General features: G+C 35.8%; 2 protein-coding genes across 3 annotated transcripts in view; both read left to right on the forward strand.

The window, feature by feature from the left end:
- The window catches only part of LOC105166311 (mitogen-activated protein kinase kinase kinase 5-like), a 5,644-nt gene extending 1,295 nt beyond the window's left edge, over positions 1-4,349 (forward strand). The window contains exons 3-12 of the mRNA XM_011085619.2: positions 7-79; positions 160-247; positions 931-993; positions 1,130-1,293; positions 1,524-1,599; positions 2,220-2,279; positions 2,360-2,485; positions 3,125-3,334; positions 3,560-3,660; positions 3,766-4,349. Coding sequence (XP_011083921.1) covers positions 7-79; positions 160-247; positions 931-993; positions 1,130-1,293; positions 1,524-1,599; positions 2,220-2,279; positions 2,360-2,485; positions 3,125-3,334; positions 3,560-3,660; positions 3,766-4,042 — 1,238 coding nt within the window. The 3' untranslated portion in view covers positions 4,043-4,349. The remainder of the gene's footprint in view (positions 1-6; positions 80-159; positions 248-930; positions 994-1,129; positions 1,294-1,523; positions 1,600-2,219; positions 2,280-2,359; positions 2,486-3,124; positions 3,335-3,559; positions 3,661-3,765) is intronic.
- Positions 4,859-13,847, forward strand: LOC105166222. 2 transcript variants are annotated; one of them, XM_011085496.2, is made up of 16 exons: positions 4,859-5,456; positions 5,564-5,827; positions 5,939-6,036; positions 6,575-6,737; positions 6,829-6,939; positions 7,456-8,409; positions 8,497-8,649; positions 8,734-8,833; positions 8,917-9,011; positions 10,320-10,508; positions 10,608-10,664; positions 10,740-10,811; positions 10,935-11,033; positions 11,696-11,827; positions 11,939-12,144; positions 13,269-13,847. In XM_011085496.2, exons 1-16 carry the CDS (start codon positions 5,349-5,351, stop codon positions 13,291-13,293), a joined length of 2,826 nt encoding a protein of 941 aa, XP_011083798.1. In that variant the 5' UTR covers positions 4,859-5,348; the 3' UTR covers positions 13,294-13,847. The 2 variants fall into 2 exon arrangements, with proteins under 2 accessions (XP_011083798.1, XP_011083796.1); XM_011085494.2 differs by having other exon boundaries at positions 11,939-12,112; positions 13,269-13,842.

Here is a 14,623-nt window from a genome sequence, read left to right on the forward strand (position 1 = left end):
CATCAGTTAAAGGTCAATGGCAGAGGGGAAGACCGATAGGACGAGGTACTTATGGAAGTGTTTATATAGCAACTCACCGGTATGTGAAAGTACTTGAGGACTAGCTATGTTATTTTGATTCATATATTTTGATTCTTACATAGATTCTTCTTATGATAGTGAAACTGGAGCTACTTGTGCAATGAAGGAAGTTGAGATGATTCCTGATGACCCTAAATGTGCAGAATGTATAAAGCAGTTGAAACAGGTTATTCTGAGGTCCTTCGATATACTTGCAACATGATATACACTATTTGCATATTATCCTAATTATGTTCATAGGCAAGAGTGCAATTCGAAAAATAAAGGTCTCAGATTCTCATGGTATGTCTAATTGTTGCCCCACACTATTTCAAGTTGCTATCATTCTGTAACTTGAATAAGTTTTTTGAGCAAACAATTACTATAAGTTAATCCACCTCTTTTGCCTCCAAAAGGGAGTGTTTAGTATTTCCCTTGAGCTGTAGCAACCTCATAGAGTGCACTATAAGATCCTGATTATGTTGTTTTCCCAACTATGGATCCCTCAGTTGTGTACTAGTGTCTAATGGTTGATACTGCGTAAAACTATTTGCTAAAGAAGGGAATTGCTAACTTTGGAACTGCAGTTCTAAGTTATTTTAAGTTGCTTAGCTGTCTACGTATGTGTGAACAATGTGGCATTGGACTCATTTCTGGGCCTGGTGTACAGTTCTCAAACAATTTGGGAGAACTAATTTATGAATTGTGAATAAGAGAAATTCCTATCAATTCAGTAATAACGAGAAGAGAAATTAAACATTCTCCACATATTGTGCATCCATGCACTTTTTTCCTTTAATTGATTATAAGAAATACAACTAATAATACATTTGCGGTTTTCATATGATCTCTTATTGTTTTGTCGTTTAGGAGATCAAATTTCTCAGAGAGTTGAAGCATCCAAACATTGTACAGTACTATGGCTATGATATTGTAAGTATATCTTTTGTTTCATTCTGTCCTCTATCAGCCAATCTTTTATTTCGACCACCATTATCAGGAACATCGTATTGGTCCTATTGTCAGTCCATTAGAAACAAATTGATGTATAGAACATTATTTTCTGCAGATTGAGGATCGTTTTTGCATATATTTGGAGTATGTGCATCCTGGATCAATTACTAAGTACGTCCGTGAACACTGTGGAGCTATGACAGAGTCTATTGTTCGCAATTTCACCCGTCATATTGTGTCGGGTTTGGCTTACTTGCATAGCTCAAAGACAATACACAGGTTAACATTCTACGAACTGGAAATTTTGTTTCTTATCCCATTTTGGCTGTGGTTTTAGCTTAGGTTATGTATTCTAATTATTAATGGGAAAACACAGAGGTATCAGCTGACTGACTCTGATATGGAAATTTCTTAATGGTTGAGTAATAAACAGAGTTGGCATAATTATTTGGTGCTTGAATAACTTGAAGTTTCTGCTTAGACTAAGTTTTGGTGGTTCCTTATATCAGGGACATTAAAGGGGCTAATTTACTTGTCGATGCATCTGGTGTTGTCAAGCTAGCTGACTTTGGATTAGCAAAACATGTAAGCTTTTCTGAGCTTGAAAACCAATATGTTATTTTTTAGTGATTTTCCAGTATATCTGGTGATTTAAACGTGCTTTATCTCTGCGATGCTTTTTCTTTCTTCTGGAACACAAAAGTGCTTCTGATTTCCAATCAGAGTGCAAAGTAACCTGATTAGGGAAGTAAACGAATCTAGTAGAGCCAACATAATTGTGCAAACTTGTTTGGATTATATCATCAAGCTTCAAAAGTTGTGGTAGAGCTCGCTTTGATTATTACCAAATCAAGCTTGAATAAGTCTTAATTGTGTTGAACATGAATTGAGTTCGAGTAGCTTGATTTTTTCATAAATACTTTATCATTCTTTCACTGATTGAGCCAAGCTCCACCATACTTAAAGGTTTATCAAATGAAAAATTGTGTTCAGGCTAGGAAAAGTTGCATTTACATCTCACATTACATAAACAGATACTACTGTATCTGCTCTTACATATTGTAATTTCCTTTTTTCCTTTTCTCTGACATCAAATACATCCAATTATGATAGTATAATAAAGATGGTTAGGATTCCTTTGTGCCTGTTTCATGCTTTATGTATTTCAATAACCTGCTTCCATCATCTTTTTGTTCCTCCTCCAGCTTATGGGACATGATTTTGATCTTTCCTTGAAGGGTACTCCACATTGGATGGCTCCAGAGGTAATCTAAATTCCTGCTCCTCATTACTTGCCAGCCAGTTAGTTAACACAATTTTTTGATGGATTTTCCGTTTTCTGCAGGTATTGCAGGCTGCGATGCGAAAAGATGGTAACCCAGAGATGGCCTATGGTGTAGACATATGGAGTCTCGGTTGCACGGTTATTGAGATGCTGACGGGGAGACCTCCTTGGAGCGAGTATAATGGGGTAAGTATTCTTCAACATGATATGCTGTTGATGCATTTGTGTTAAGTTTCTTAAACCTGCCTGTTGCTGTTTGAGTGTATTCTTCTTCATCAATGCCCTTATGTCTCTTAAGTCCACTATTTAGTTACTACCTTGTATGAAGATATCTTCAGTTCTAGGAATTGCTAATGTTTCTAAAACCGTGACCCCAACTGTATTGACATCCGTACGGAGTTAGCATAATTAGTGATGATACCCTTCTATGCGTTTGAAATTACCAAACCCTCGACTCCAATTTTATAACTTTATGTGTATGTGTGTGTGTATCATCCTATTCCATTTCATAAAGTATTTTTAGAAATTTGATGTAATTTTGGTGTACTATTTCTGGAACTATAGAGATGTAAATTTCAGTATCTAATCCTTGAAAAAAGGTATCTTCGTGTTTTCTTTAACACAGAAAAGAGGAGGATTTTGTAATTCCAAAAGGATAGTTATAATCAGTAATTACGGTAAATCCAAAGAGATGTAATTAATCTACAAAGTAATATCATCACTTCACTTGGAACGTACTGACTTAATTCTAAGCATTTCACTACACCACAGAAGTGATGCTTATTGCTAATTAAATCATTACTTTTCTTCTGGTGATGGAGATAGGTGCAAGCAATGTTCAACATATTGAACAGAGCGCCGCCTATACCAGAAACATTGTCTGCCGAAGGAAAGGACTTCCTTCACTGGTGCTTTCAGAGACAACCTGCGGATCGACCTTCAGCCGCTGAGCTGCTCGAGCATCCTTTCCTACGAAGTTCACAAGATCAAAATCTTGCTGGTTTTGTGCAAGACTTCTCTGGATTAAAACTATACGTGAGTTTCAGAACAAACCACCTTGATCATGGAAATCCCATTGTTTGCTTTCAGATTTTCCCTATCCAGAAGACATCAAAAGCATCTTGAATGTTTGCCATGGCCCTACAGACTACAAAGCACACAGTTCAATGTGTCTTTATCTTTATTTATCCTACACTAATATAAAAGTACAAAGCGTTTCTGTGTCATTTTCTCCAATGAAGCTCTTACACTGCCTTTCAGGATGTAGAGTTTCCAACTGTCTGGAGTCGCCAGAACAAGGACGTGATGCCACTCTCATCAGTCACAAGAATCCAGCAAGGAAAAACCCCAGTACACAATGGGTACATTTTTCTGTCCCTTTTCTTTGAATCAAACTACAATGACCAGTCGAAACCGTTCTTCCCTAATAACATCGTTTGTACACAATAAACTTGTTCCGTCTCCAGTGAAACAAGCCGACAGTCATGCCCAGAATCACCTGACTTGGTGGCAACATCCCATCAATCTCCTCGTTCTACACTTGAAGCCCTTCCTTGTAAATCTTCACCAGAGCGCAACCGCAGTTCAAACGGCATCAGCCCTTCAAATGTCCAGAACAATCTGCTCCTAAGAGCTGTGAACAACAGTGTCTCCAGCTTCTCCTGCAAGGGAAATCTCACCCTACTGATGCCAGAAAGGAAAAAACGGAGCTGCAATGTACAAGAAGAAACAAATCAGCAATGAAATTTGATTCTGGGATTATCCTTGTAATCTTGACATAGATCCCACTTGGATTTGTAACATTATCCCACTTGGATTTGTAACATTTGTTGGCTTAAGTTGTATTTGCTGATGCTGGTATTAAGGGCAGCAGCATGTATTCTTTTCTGACTCAGCTTCGGCTAAGTAGTCTGAAAACATATTCTTGATTGCAGAACCAATTAGGATTACTCCATGTTGTATGTACGAGACATTCTTTGTAGTGTAACTTCACTGAAGTATGTACATAGAAAAGGTTTGCCAGTTTTATTTATAAAACCACTTGTACTAATAATGCCTTAAATATACCAAGTTTTTAAACTATTTTATTTGGTTTTACTTTTAGGTACATTACATTTTTACACTCTTTAAAATTAGAAATACCATATTAAATACAATTTTGTGACAACTCATTGTCGGGGGTATTTGTAATTATATTAAATTTTAGGGAAGTTTGTTGTAATTTATCTTAATTATATTATATGTAACTGTTTTTACAGACATTATTATTTTTTTTTCAAATCCTAATGAAAAAATGTCAGGTGTAAATAAAGAATATTTAAATTTAGTGCGAGTTCAACTTTGAAATTTTATTGCAGGAAAATGTCAGTTTATTTTTAGAGGGGTCAAACTGTAATTAATCATATCTTTTGTTAAAGTATTTGATGCGTTAGGCATTAATCAATGATACTTTTTTCAAATTAGATTTGCTCAAAGTAATTTAAATTAAATTAAAACATCTAAAATTCTATTTTAACATGGCAAGAACGTCACTAATTTTTTGGACCAATTTCAAAATTTGAAAAACTATTGCTAGAAATTGAGAGAGCACAGAAATAAAACTTCAAAAAGAATTCAATATGCCTCTTCTTCTTCTCAGTTGAGAACTCAGTAGTTCAGACCAGAGCTTTACTTCACTCTGCTGTTTCACAAGAAAGAAGGGAAAGAAGAAAAGATTTGTCCGGTGTTGTCAGTAATCCAGTGATATTCCATTTCTGAGATTTCCCTCCTTACTATATACGCCCCTGACATTTCTTGACTGCATTGGCCCAAAAGGGAAAGGGTTTAAAGCTCAGTTCCAATTTGCAAAAATTCGATATCCCACAGAATCTGGAAATGCTGGTGTTAATGCTTTACTCTCGGAACAAGTTTGATCCCAGAAGAAATGTTTTGAGATTGGTCGCTTAACATTCTTGGCCTGCAGTCGTAGTGTTTGACAAATTGCCTCAGCAATGTCTTTTTTCTCTTTCTGATATATTTCATGACTGTTAATTGAGCTCTTTGTTCAGAGATGGAAGTGGCGGAAAGTTTGATTCATAAAATTCATAGTTCCTTCACCGGTGGCGGTATACATTTTGCAACTCCAGTTTCATCTTTGAGGACAAATGAACTCGACCTGGTACATATATTTTGATTAATTATTGTTGAACTTGGTGGGTTTTTGTTACTTCTTATTTTCTTCTAATTGCGTGGTTTGAATTATTTTTCTTGTTTCTATTTTTTAAGGTCCGAGGAGTGTTGCAAATGTTGCAGGGTTTATCGAGTTCCCTATTTTATTGGGATGATAGGGTACAATGTTTTCACTTCAAAAACGGGATTTATGTGACTCATCTTTCGCAGACAAGTTTGTATCGCATACTCGATCAGTTTTCATATGCTGCAACATGTTTACAATTGGTTGATATTGTGGTGAACAAAATTGAAAAATCCAAGAGTTTGCCTCCACCTACTTTAAAAGCATTTGCTTGCTCCGTCAGTACATGGCTTAGAGTATGTCCATTGACATTTGCTAAAATTTTCTTTTTGCTATGATATCTGCTTTCCAGTTTCAAATGTTCGATTACAATTTTTTTAATTGTTTGTAATCTTTCGTTGTTACAGAGGATACGGGATGTTGCTTTGAAAGAAGAGGTCAAAGTAAATAGCTCAAATGGTAGTACCACCCCGTCTATCTTGGGTTTGTCAAGTTCTTTATCAAGGTTTGCCTGCTTTTACTAGGTTTTGGGCCTTTTGGGGTTCATTTTTTGTTTATTTTGCAAATTTGAATGGCGGTTGATACAAATTCGTATTTCTTTCTATCTTTTTCTTTCGCTGTTGGGGGGATTAATAAACTGACGCACGGTGCTGCATGTCTCATTATTTGTAAATTAGTATCATTAATAGTGTGTATTCAAATTATTAACCCCTCTGACCCATTCATACTTATAAGAACAGATCTATATGTCAAAATCCAGCAGCAAGACAATCTTCCTTGGTTTTGCTTTCCTGTTTTGATACTGAGAAGTATGAATTATTTATGTAGGAGCTGCCTAGCAATTTCAAATGGGAACTTTGGTGTCTTCAACATCTCTCTTCTGCCCACTTTATTCTAATCCTGCTCCAAGCTAACATGGCTTGAGTTTTTGTATATTACCTTTATTTTATCTACATCAGCATACTCTTTGAAGACCTTGACTAGGAGCTTGTTTACATATTTTTTGCTTCCTTCCATGGTTCCTAATTGTTTCTCTTATATAGGCTTTGCTCACAAGCTGAATATTTGTTTCAAATAGTGCATGGAGCCATCCCTCAATTATATTTTGAACGTGAGTCATATTTTCCTGCTGCGGATATTGCCGTTCACATTCTGAATCATCTTTATGTGAAGCTGAATGAAGTTTGTCTTGTGCAAGGGGGAGAGGTTGTCAAATATCTTTGCTACTGAGATATTGTACTCATCTGTGATATATCTTTGATCTTGATTATTAATCAGAATAATATGCTGATATCAGGAGGATGCATACCGAATGCTACTCTATATACTCGTGGGAAGCTTGCTGCCATATATTGAGATCCTTGATTGTTGGCTTTTCCAAGGAACTTTGGATGATCCTTTCGACGAGGTATTCCTTTTCATTTTTCCATTAAGATTAATTTGCGTTCGCTTGTATGGAGCATTTGTTAACCTGAACATGAGATTAGAGGATTTATTTATACTAACTGATCTAAGTAACTGCAATCATTCTTCTTGTGTTGTTCATATGTTTTAGGATGCAAGATTTCAATAAATATTTTGCATACAACTTCTCTAGGTTTCCAAGGTTTTACATTCTATCAGAACAAGGATTTCCCTGTAAGAAAAATCTCCAACTTCTGTTTTGCTAATTTTTGCCTATAGACATTCTATATTGTACTTGCTGTCCTATCTGGTTTCTAACTTTGATTAGTCACTGAAAGTAAGGGTCTCTAAATTTACCTGTGTTTACAATACTTGAAATCTCTTCATTCACTAATTAGTTTTGTAGATGAAGAATCGGATGTTGTACTCTGTTTTTGATGGATAGTTGTTGAGAGCTAATCCCTTCATTTTGTGTCATTTATTAAAGAGCAACTCCTATGTTCTTTGTGCCTTTCTGCAGATGTTTTTTGTTGCAAACAAGAAAATTGCAATAGATGAGGCTGAATTTTGGGAGAAAAGCTATCAGCTGAGATCAGCTATGCCTGAAAAATTAAATTTTGCAGATTTTGCCTCAGATTTTCTACCTTCAGCTAAAGAGAAAAAGGATGTGATTGGTAGAGTGTCCATATCTTTGTCTAGTTTTCCCGGAGGGAAAGAAGAAAATAAAAGAGACTTTCAAGTTTGTCCATTCTTCATCAAGGACATTGCTAAGGCAATCATTTCTGCTGGAAAATCATTGCAGCTGATCCGTCATGCTCCTATAACATCTCTTTCAGCAGATTCCACAGATGATGTTGGGAATGGGTATAGCATAGCTGGGTTAACCTTGTCGGAGGTCTTTTGCGTGTCACTAACTGCGCTTATTGGTCATGGTGATCACGTTGCTGAGTATTTGTGGAAAAATGACAAACATTCACTTGGATCCATCAAGGAATGTCAGGAGCAGGAGGAGATTGATGTAGCGGCTAACAAACAGCCAAAATTATTCTGGCAGAAGTTATTGGATGATACATTAGCCCAAAAGAGAGATAGCAGTTTTGTATCTTCCTTACGAGAAGGTGCAACTAATTACCATAATCTGAATGGAAGGAGAATTTATTTAGATGAAATAGACATAGTTCGCCAGACACATTGTCCCGAAAATCCAGCTATTAACGTTTGTCATGGAATTCTTCAGGAGAACAGAGAAGCTTGGAGCTCATTGAATATTTCTCAATCCTTTTATCTTCCCCCTTTAAATGATGAGTGGCTAAGGCAGGCTATATTCAGTGATAAATGTGCACATGGGTTAACAGTCAAGAACACAGATTATACATCTGGTTTTCATAGTGAATTGGAAAATTTGAGGTTCCGCGAAGATGCAAAAATGCTTGAAGTTTTGCTTCCCTTTCCAACCCTTCTTCCATCTTTCCAGGTATTGCATTCTGTCTTTGCTTGAATGAGAGTTGATCGTAACTATTCTTTTTGCTAGGATTTAGAACTTTGTTCAATTATCTGACAGGAGGACCTTCAGATGTCGGAGGTTTTACCCTTCCAAATTAATTGCACTCTTTCATCAAAAATTCTTAGCTGGATTCAAAATGTTGAGCCTAAAAGTACTCCACCTCCTGCAGTAATTCTTCAAGAATGCCTTATCTTCTACATTAAGAAGCAGGTTCATGATGAGCAATTGCTTATTGCACTTCCTTATAATTATATCAATGCGCAAAATGCTACAATTTTTGGATTCCATATGCAGGCTGATTATATTGGCAGGACTATGTTGTCAAAATTACTGAATGATTGGAGGTTGCTAGATGAGTTGGCAGTGTTGCGTGCTATATATTTGTTAGGATCAGGTATCCACGGTCCAGATTTTTGCATGTGATGTTCCCCGTATTTATTGAATCTCTCTTATTGGGCTGGATCTTGCCCTATGTAGGTGATCTTTTGCAGCACTTCTTGTCAGTGATCTTCAATAAGCTAGACAAAGAGGAATCCTTAGATGATGATTTTGAGTTGAACACAATATTGCAGGTCAGTTATTTCACTTAAACTGTCACTAAGGCTAGTATCTTTATAGCTTTTGATGGGGATCCTTGTTGTAACTGTCAAGTAGATTGTGTTTGCTCATAACCCACATTCACTGAAGAGTTAATACAATGTCTTTTCATATTGATTAACTCTTAGTTATTTCAATTATTGATCGCATTAAGTTCTAATTTATTGTCTCCTTTAAGCAAATTGCTGTAGCCTGAGCATTGCGGAAAATCTCCGTTTCTGATAGTTGCTTTCCTCTGGAAAAAATTGTCCTTATAATGGTTCTTTTTCTACTGAAACCAGCATAATGGTTTTTTTCTATTTGCATTGTCACAAAGCTGCTGGAGCTCGCTTTTTGCTTCTCTCATATTGCAGGATAATGAATTAACTGTATTCTTCATGAAAGTAGTATCGTTTTATGAACTGGTGACATTTTATTTTTACTTTGTCATGTTACTAGATGATTACTTAAATCAGCTCTGAAAAATTCTCATTCTTTCCTGAGCTTATCATCTACTTTTACTTGTGGAAAGAGTATCTTTTTCTTCATTTTTTTATATGTTAAAGTAAGTGTTCATTTTCCTTAGTTTCACAGTATTTTGTTGCATAGGTTAACTTAAAGTTTTAAAAATGCCTGTGATTTTATATATCTATCTATTATGGATGATATACTGATATGTAAATATTTTTTGTGAACTAAAATTTCCAATAATGTAATGATTGTTAACTTAATTCTCTGTCATGTTAATTATAGCATTTAGAAACCTCAAGTGGATAATTTCAGGAAATCAAAGGTAAGCTTAAATCCACCGTATTCATTTCACACTTCTTAATCACATTTTTCAATAATGCCAGTGATTTTATGTATCTACATTTTGTGGATGATATGCTGCTGTGTTAATATCTTTTGTGAATTAAAATTTCCAACAATATGATTATTGTTTAATTAATTCGCTGTCATGTTAATTATAGCATTTAGAAACCTCAATAGATAATTTCAGGAAATGAATATGATGTCTGCATATACTAAATTCAACAAGATGGTCATTGAGAAAGTAATTCTCTGTCACGTAAAGCACAGCATTTACAAGGGCTCAAGTAGATAATTTTTACATGAATAAGATCTCTCCACCAAATTTGGAAAGTGTATTTGTATAGAAATACTGAAAAGCTCCTTCAAATTTATTTTTGAATGAAATGGCAATTTATAAATTTTGATACTCCTTTCTTTTAAAATATATTTATTTCATCCTTCTCGGGATATCAGCCTGGAGTGTATTAACCCCAGACTTTGGTTTGCTTCAGGAGTCAATCAGGAATTCTGCTGATAATGTGCTGCTAAGTACACCCGACTCGTTAGTTGTATCAGTAGCCAAAAATCTAGGTTTCAATGAAGATGAACAATACAGTCCATCTATTTCTGTCTCAACTCCTCGCAAAGGAAGAGGACAGAGCTCTATGGATGTCCTTGACTCTCTGACGTTCACATATAAGGCATGCAGTTAGGACTATTTTGCTCTTTCATTCAGCCTTTTTGTTTAGTTGGAAACTATAATTTGAACTGGATTTCATATTTGTATCTAATGCAAATAGGTCTCTTGGCCACTTGAACTTATTGCCAACCTGGAAGCAATGAAGAAATATAATCAGGTAGCATTTTGATGTTCGTTATTTGAATGGCACATCTTGTTTTATACTTGATGATTCTATCTGTATTTTATCTAGGTGATGAGTTTCTTATTAAAGGTCAAACGTGCAAAATTTGTGCTTGATAAGGCTCGGAGGTGGATGTGGAAGGTACTTTGTGTTTGCATCAGCCTGTATTTTGTTTCAAATTGGGATGCAGACTTGCAGTTCTGGAATTTATTGATTCCGTGAGCATAGCCACATATCTTATGCCAACTGTGTTGCATATTTCAGGGTAGAGGCACTATAACAATGAAACAGAAACGCCACTGGTTGCTGGAGCAAAAACTGCTTCATTTTGTGGATGCCTTTCACCAATATGTCATGGATAGGGTAATGTGAATTCTTACTTATTTCTTAAACATGGATAATTTTAATTTGAGTTTCTTCGTGCACTTCTATTATTATGGATTGCATAATGAGGATGTGTATGAACAATAAAGTTTGTATTCCAGCTTCTTTTTCTAGAGTTTGAGATGGATGATAAGTTTTTGGAGAGTTGAGGCACATGTCCGTAGAATACTAGAATGGAATTGGTATCTGTGTCCTTTGAAGTCATGAGAGTAAAACCTGAAATTTAGATTGGAGAAGATGATACTGGTTCCTTCTAGCAGTTCTTGTTCTATTACTTTCTTCAAGTCTTTTAGCTTGGTTAGGACTCATTTGAAGCTTCCTTGTGCTCTAGACTATCTGGTTTGAGTTTCATTAGGATTAATTAATAGCTCATTGTATTTTGAATATGCTCTAACTTGTGAGGGTCACTGGTTTGCTTATGGTTATAAAAGGTTGAGGCTGTTAGGCTCATGGATTCTTTACTTTTTTCTTTATAATGCATGGACTCTTTCATTGACTTTTGTTTCGAGTGTAATTTCTTCTCATATCATGGTACATTATTAAACTTTGCCCTTGTGTCTAACAATAGTAGACTAATAAGATCTGTCGAGTAGATACTTCTGCTCCTTGCAGATTATGACCCACCTGGATATGATGAACAGGTTTATCATAATGCATGGCGTGAACTTTGTGAGGGTGTTGCGGCAGCTGGAACTCTGGATGAAGCAATTGAAGTACATGAAGCCTACTTGTTGTCAATTCAGCGACAATGTTTTGTGGTTCCAGACAAGCTGGTCTCTTCCATGTCCCTTTGCTCTTCTAGTACTTGCTATTACCCATGCAAACTTTTACTGGACAAACCTGGAAATTGTGAGTGGTTTATTGACAGTTCCTTTAACTTACAGTGGGGTTTGATCGCTAGCCGCATAAATAGTATCCTTGGGCTAGCTCTGGACTTCTATTCCATACAACAGACCCTAAGCAGCGGTGGAGCAATTTCTGCAGTCAAAGCAAGATGTGGGAAGGAAGTGGAGCGAATAGAGAAACAATTTGATGACTGCATGGCATTTCTTCTCAGGGTATTCTTTTGTCACGATTCTCTTGAACTAAGGCAATTTCTATTTATTTCCCTTCTACAGTACTCAACCCCACTTCCTTATAGCAGTTTTACAACCTTCTTTAAAGAGACTATGCTTGCAATTCATTTTCACCAGGATTTTGTGGAAATGTTTTCTGAATTTTTTTTGAGAAGGTTCCCTCTGTGAATATGTAAAATGAAAAAATGTGTTTGGATGGATGAGCCGAAAAGACTGATCATATGAGTTGATAGGTTAACATTTCATTTTGTCATTTTGAGAATCATGTTGGTTTACGTGTTTCTTAATATGTAAAATAATGAGTGTCTTCTGAAAAAGAGGGGTGGGATTTTGGAACATAGGGGTTTTTGAAAATAGGTTGCTTTTAGAAAATATTTCCTGAAAAATGGAAGTATGCTGTGAAGATAAATCCTGATATATTTCTTATTTCCTATTTTCAGCCATATTGGTTTCCCAAAAAGTTGACTGAGGCTTCTCTCGTGTTCATTTAACATGAGTGCACAATGCCTTATCCACCTGAACTTCAGTGCGCCACTGTGCTAATAATGCTTGGATTAAGCATTTGTTCCTGGTTCTAAAATGGCCGTCCTTGTTTGCCTTTTTGGATTAGATAGCAATGATAATTTTGAATAACCTACTGCAGTAAGTCAAAAGAATCCACATTTTCTAAGGTTAACTTGGATTCAAGGAATTGAAATCATGGATTTGAAATCCTTAATAACAAATCCCTTGAATTTGTTTGGATAATTTTAAATTTAAAAGATTTCAAGTCATTCTATTCTAATTTCGAACTATGTTTTGTTGAATGTTGATGATTTCAAATTCTTTTCAAATTGAGTCATTTGAAATTCCTTCTCCAAATCCTTCCATAAAATCCAAAGGCATTAATCCAAATGCACCCTAGTATTGATTCTAATAAAATCTTTTGCTTCTCCCCCTACATCCCTACAAATATCAAGACTGAACCGTTTTATGTCCTTTTTCTTTTCCCGGTGCAGTCAGCTAAAGTTATCTCAAAGCAAACAAAATGTTAACTAGGAGATGTTTCATTCCCATCCACTAGCATAGACAAAAACAAGCATTAGTGTGCATTCACAGAATGGGGTTTTGCTTATCTTTGTTATATTTGGCATTGCAGATTCTATCTGTCAAGCTCAATGTAGGGCAATTTCCTCACTTGGCAGCCCTTGTTACTCGAATCAACTACAACTGTTTCTACATGTCCGATGGTGGAGTCTTGGCAACCGCTCCTGGTCCTGGTGGCTTGCGTCCAGCATAATTAACTCTATCCCAATGTGAGTGAATATATTCATTTATCAACAAATGCTGCTTTCTTGGATGTTGTTGGTATGTGTAAAATTCCTTGTTTTACTGGAAACATGTACAAGACTTGATCTTCCATCTGAAAATGATTATTGTTGCTGGAGCTTTCAACTCTCAGCATGTGATATATATAAAAGTTTGACTTTGCTGTAATCTATCAGTCTTGTACAGCAAAATACGTTGTACATACCAATATATTAGATGCATATCGAATATATACTTCATTCTTTATGATTCAGTTATGTAGGGGTGCTTTACAGAGCTGTAATAGATAACTCATCCAGTTAGCTGCAAGCAGATAGCTGACCATATAGGGTGCACCATTTGTTAAATTCTAAGTTCCAACACAGATTAAATGCGGAGAGAATTGCATTTTTCACTTTTTCTTCTAGCAGCAGCATGTATATGACAGTTCCTCCTGCACAGTTCATCGCTATTTATCTGTTTAAGACTCTTCGGCTTACTTGTTCACAAGGTGTTTGCTGTCTGCATTTCATATTCCATCATTCTTAGCACTGAAACGTATATCTATGTACCATAGAGAGTAGAATCACTTCAGTAGCCTTTTGTTTTTCATGGAGAGAACAGAAATGGAAAGCGGAAGCGACTAGCCTTACAGTTCTCTTTGGGTGTGACTATAGAAATCTGCTGCTGCTGGAATATGTAGGCTTGAACTACTGATATTGCTTAAAGCACGGGGATTGTCAATTGTATAGGGTATGAGGACCGAATGATGTTAGTTAAAACTCTTTTCCTTGACTTTGAGCTCACTTGAAGAGGATTAACCGTTTAGGACTGGTCATGTTATGCTATTCTTTTTTTTTCTTCAATTTTTTCCAGTCCTAAACATGAATAATCCCTATAGGTTATATACAAATATGGATTATTTTTTTCAAAAAAATAGATAGGCACATATTGTTCTAGATTTGCCCCGTCCCAAGTACACCTAATGTATATTTTCAGTTAGATTTGATGCGAATTTATTGGAGTAACTAATCTGAAATCAATTGAAAAGACAAAGATGATTTGAAAAGTTAGAAACGAAAATATGCCATAATCCCTATAATCCTTACTACTTCCACGACTTACCTTTCAATATCTTTTTTGACCTTAGATTGGTTAATTACAATGATCTTCATCCAAGTTTTTCATTCTACACCCAATTTCTTT

This window comes from Sesamum indicum, linkage group LG7 (assembly GCF_000512975.1).
Source record: "Sesamum indicum cultivar Zhongzhi No. 13 linkage group LG7, S_indicum_v1.0, whole genome shotgun sequence".
NCBI classification, from domain to species: domain Eukaryota; kingdom Viridiplantae; phylum Streptophyta; class Magnoliopsida; order Lamiales; family Pedaliaceae; genus Sesamum; species Sesamum indicum.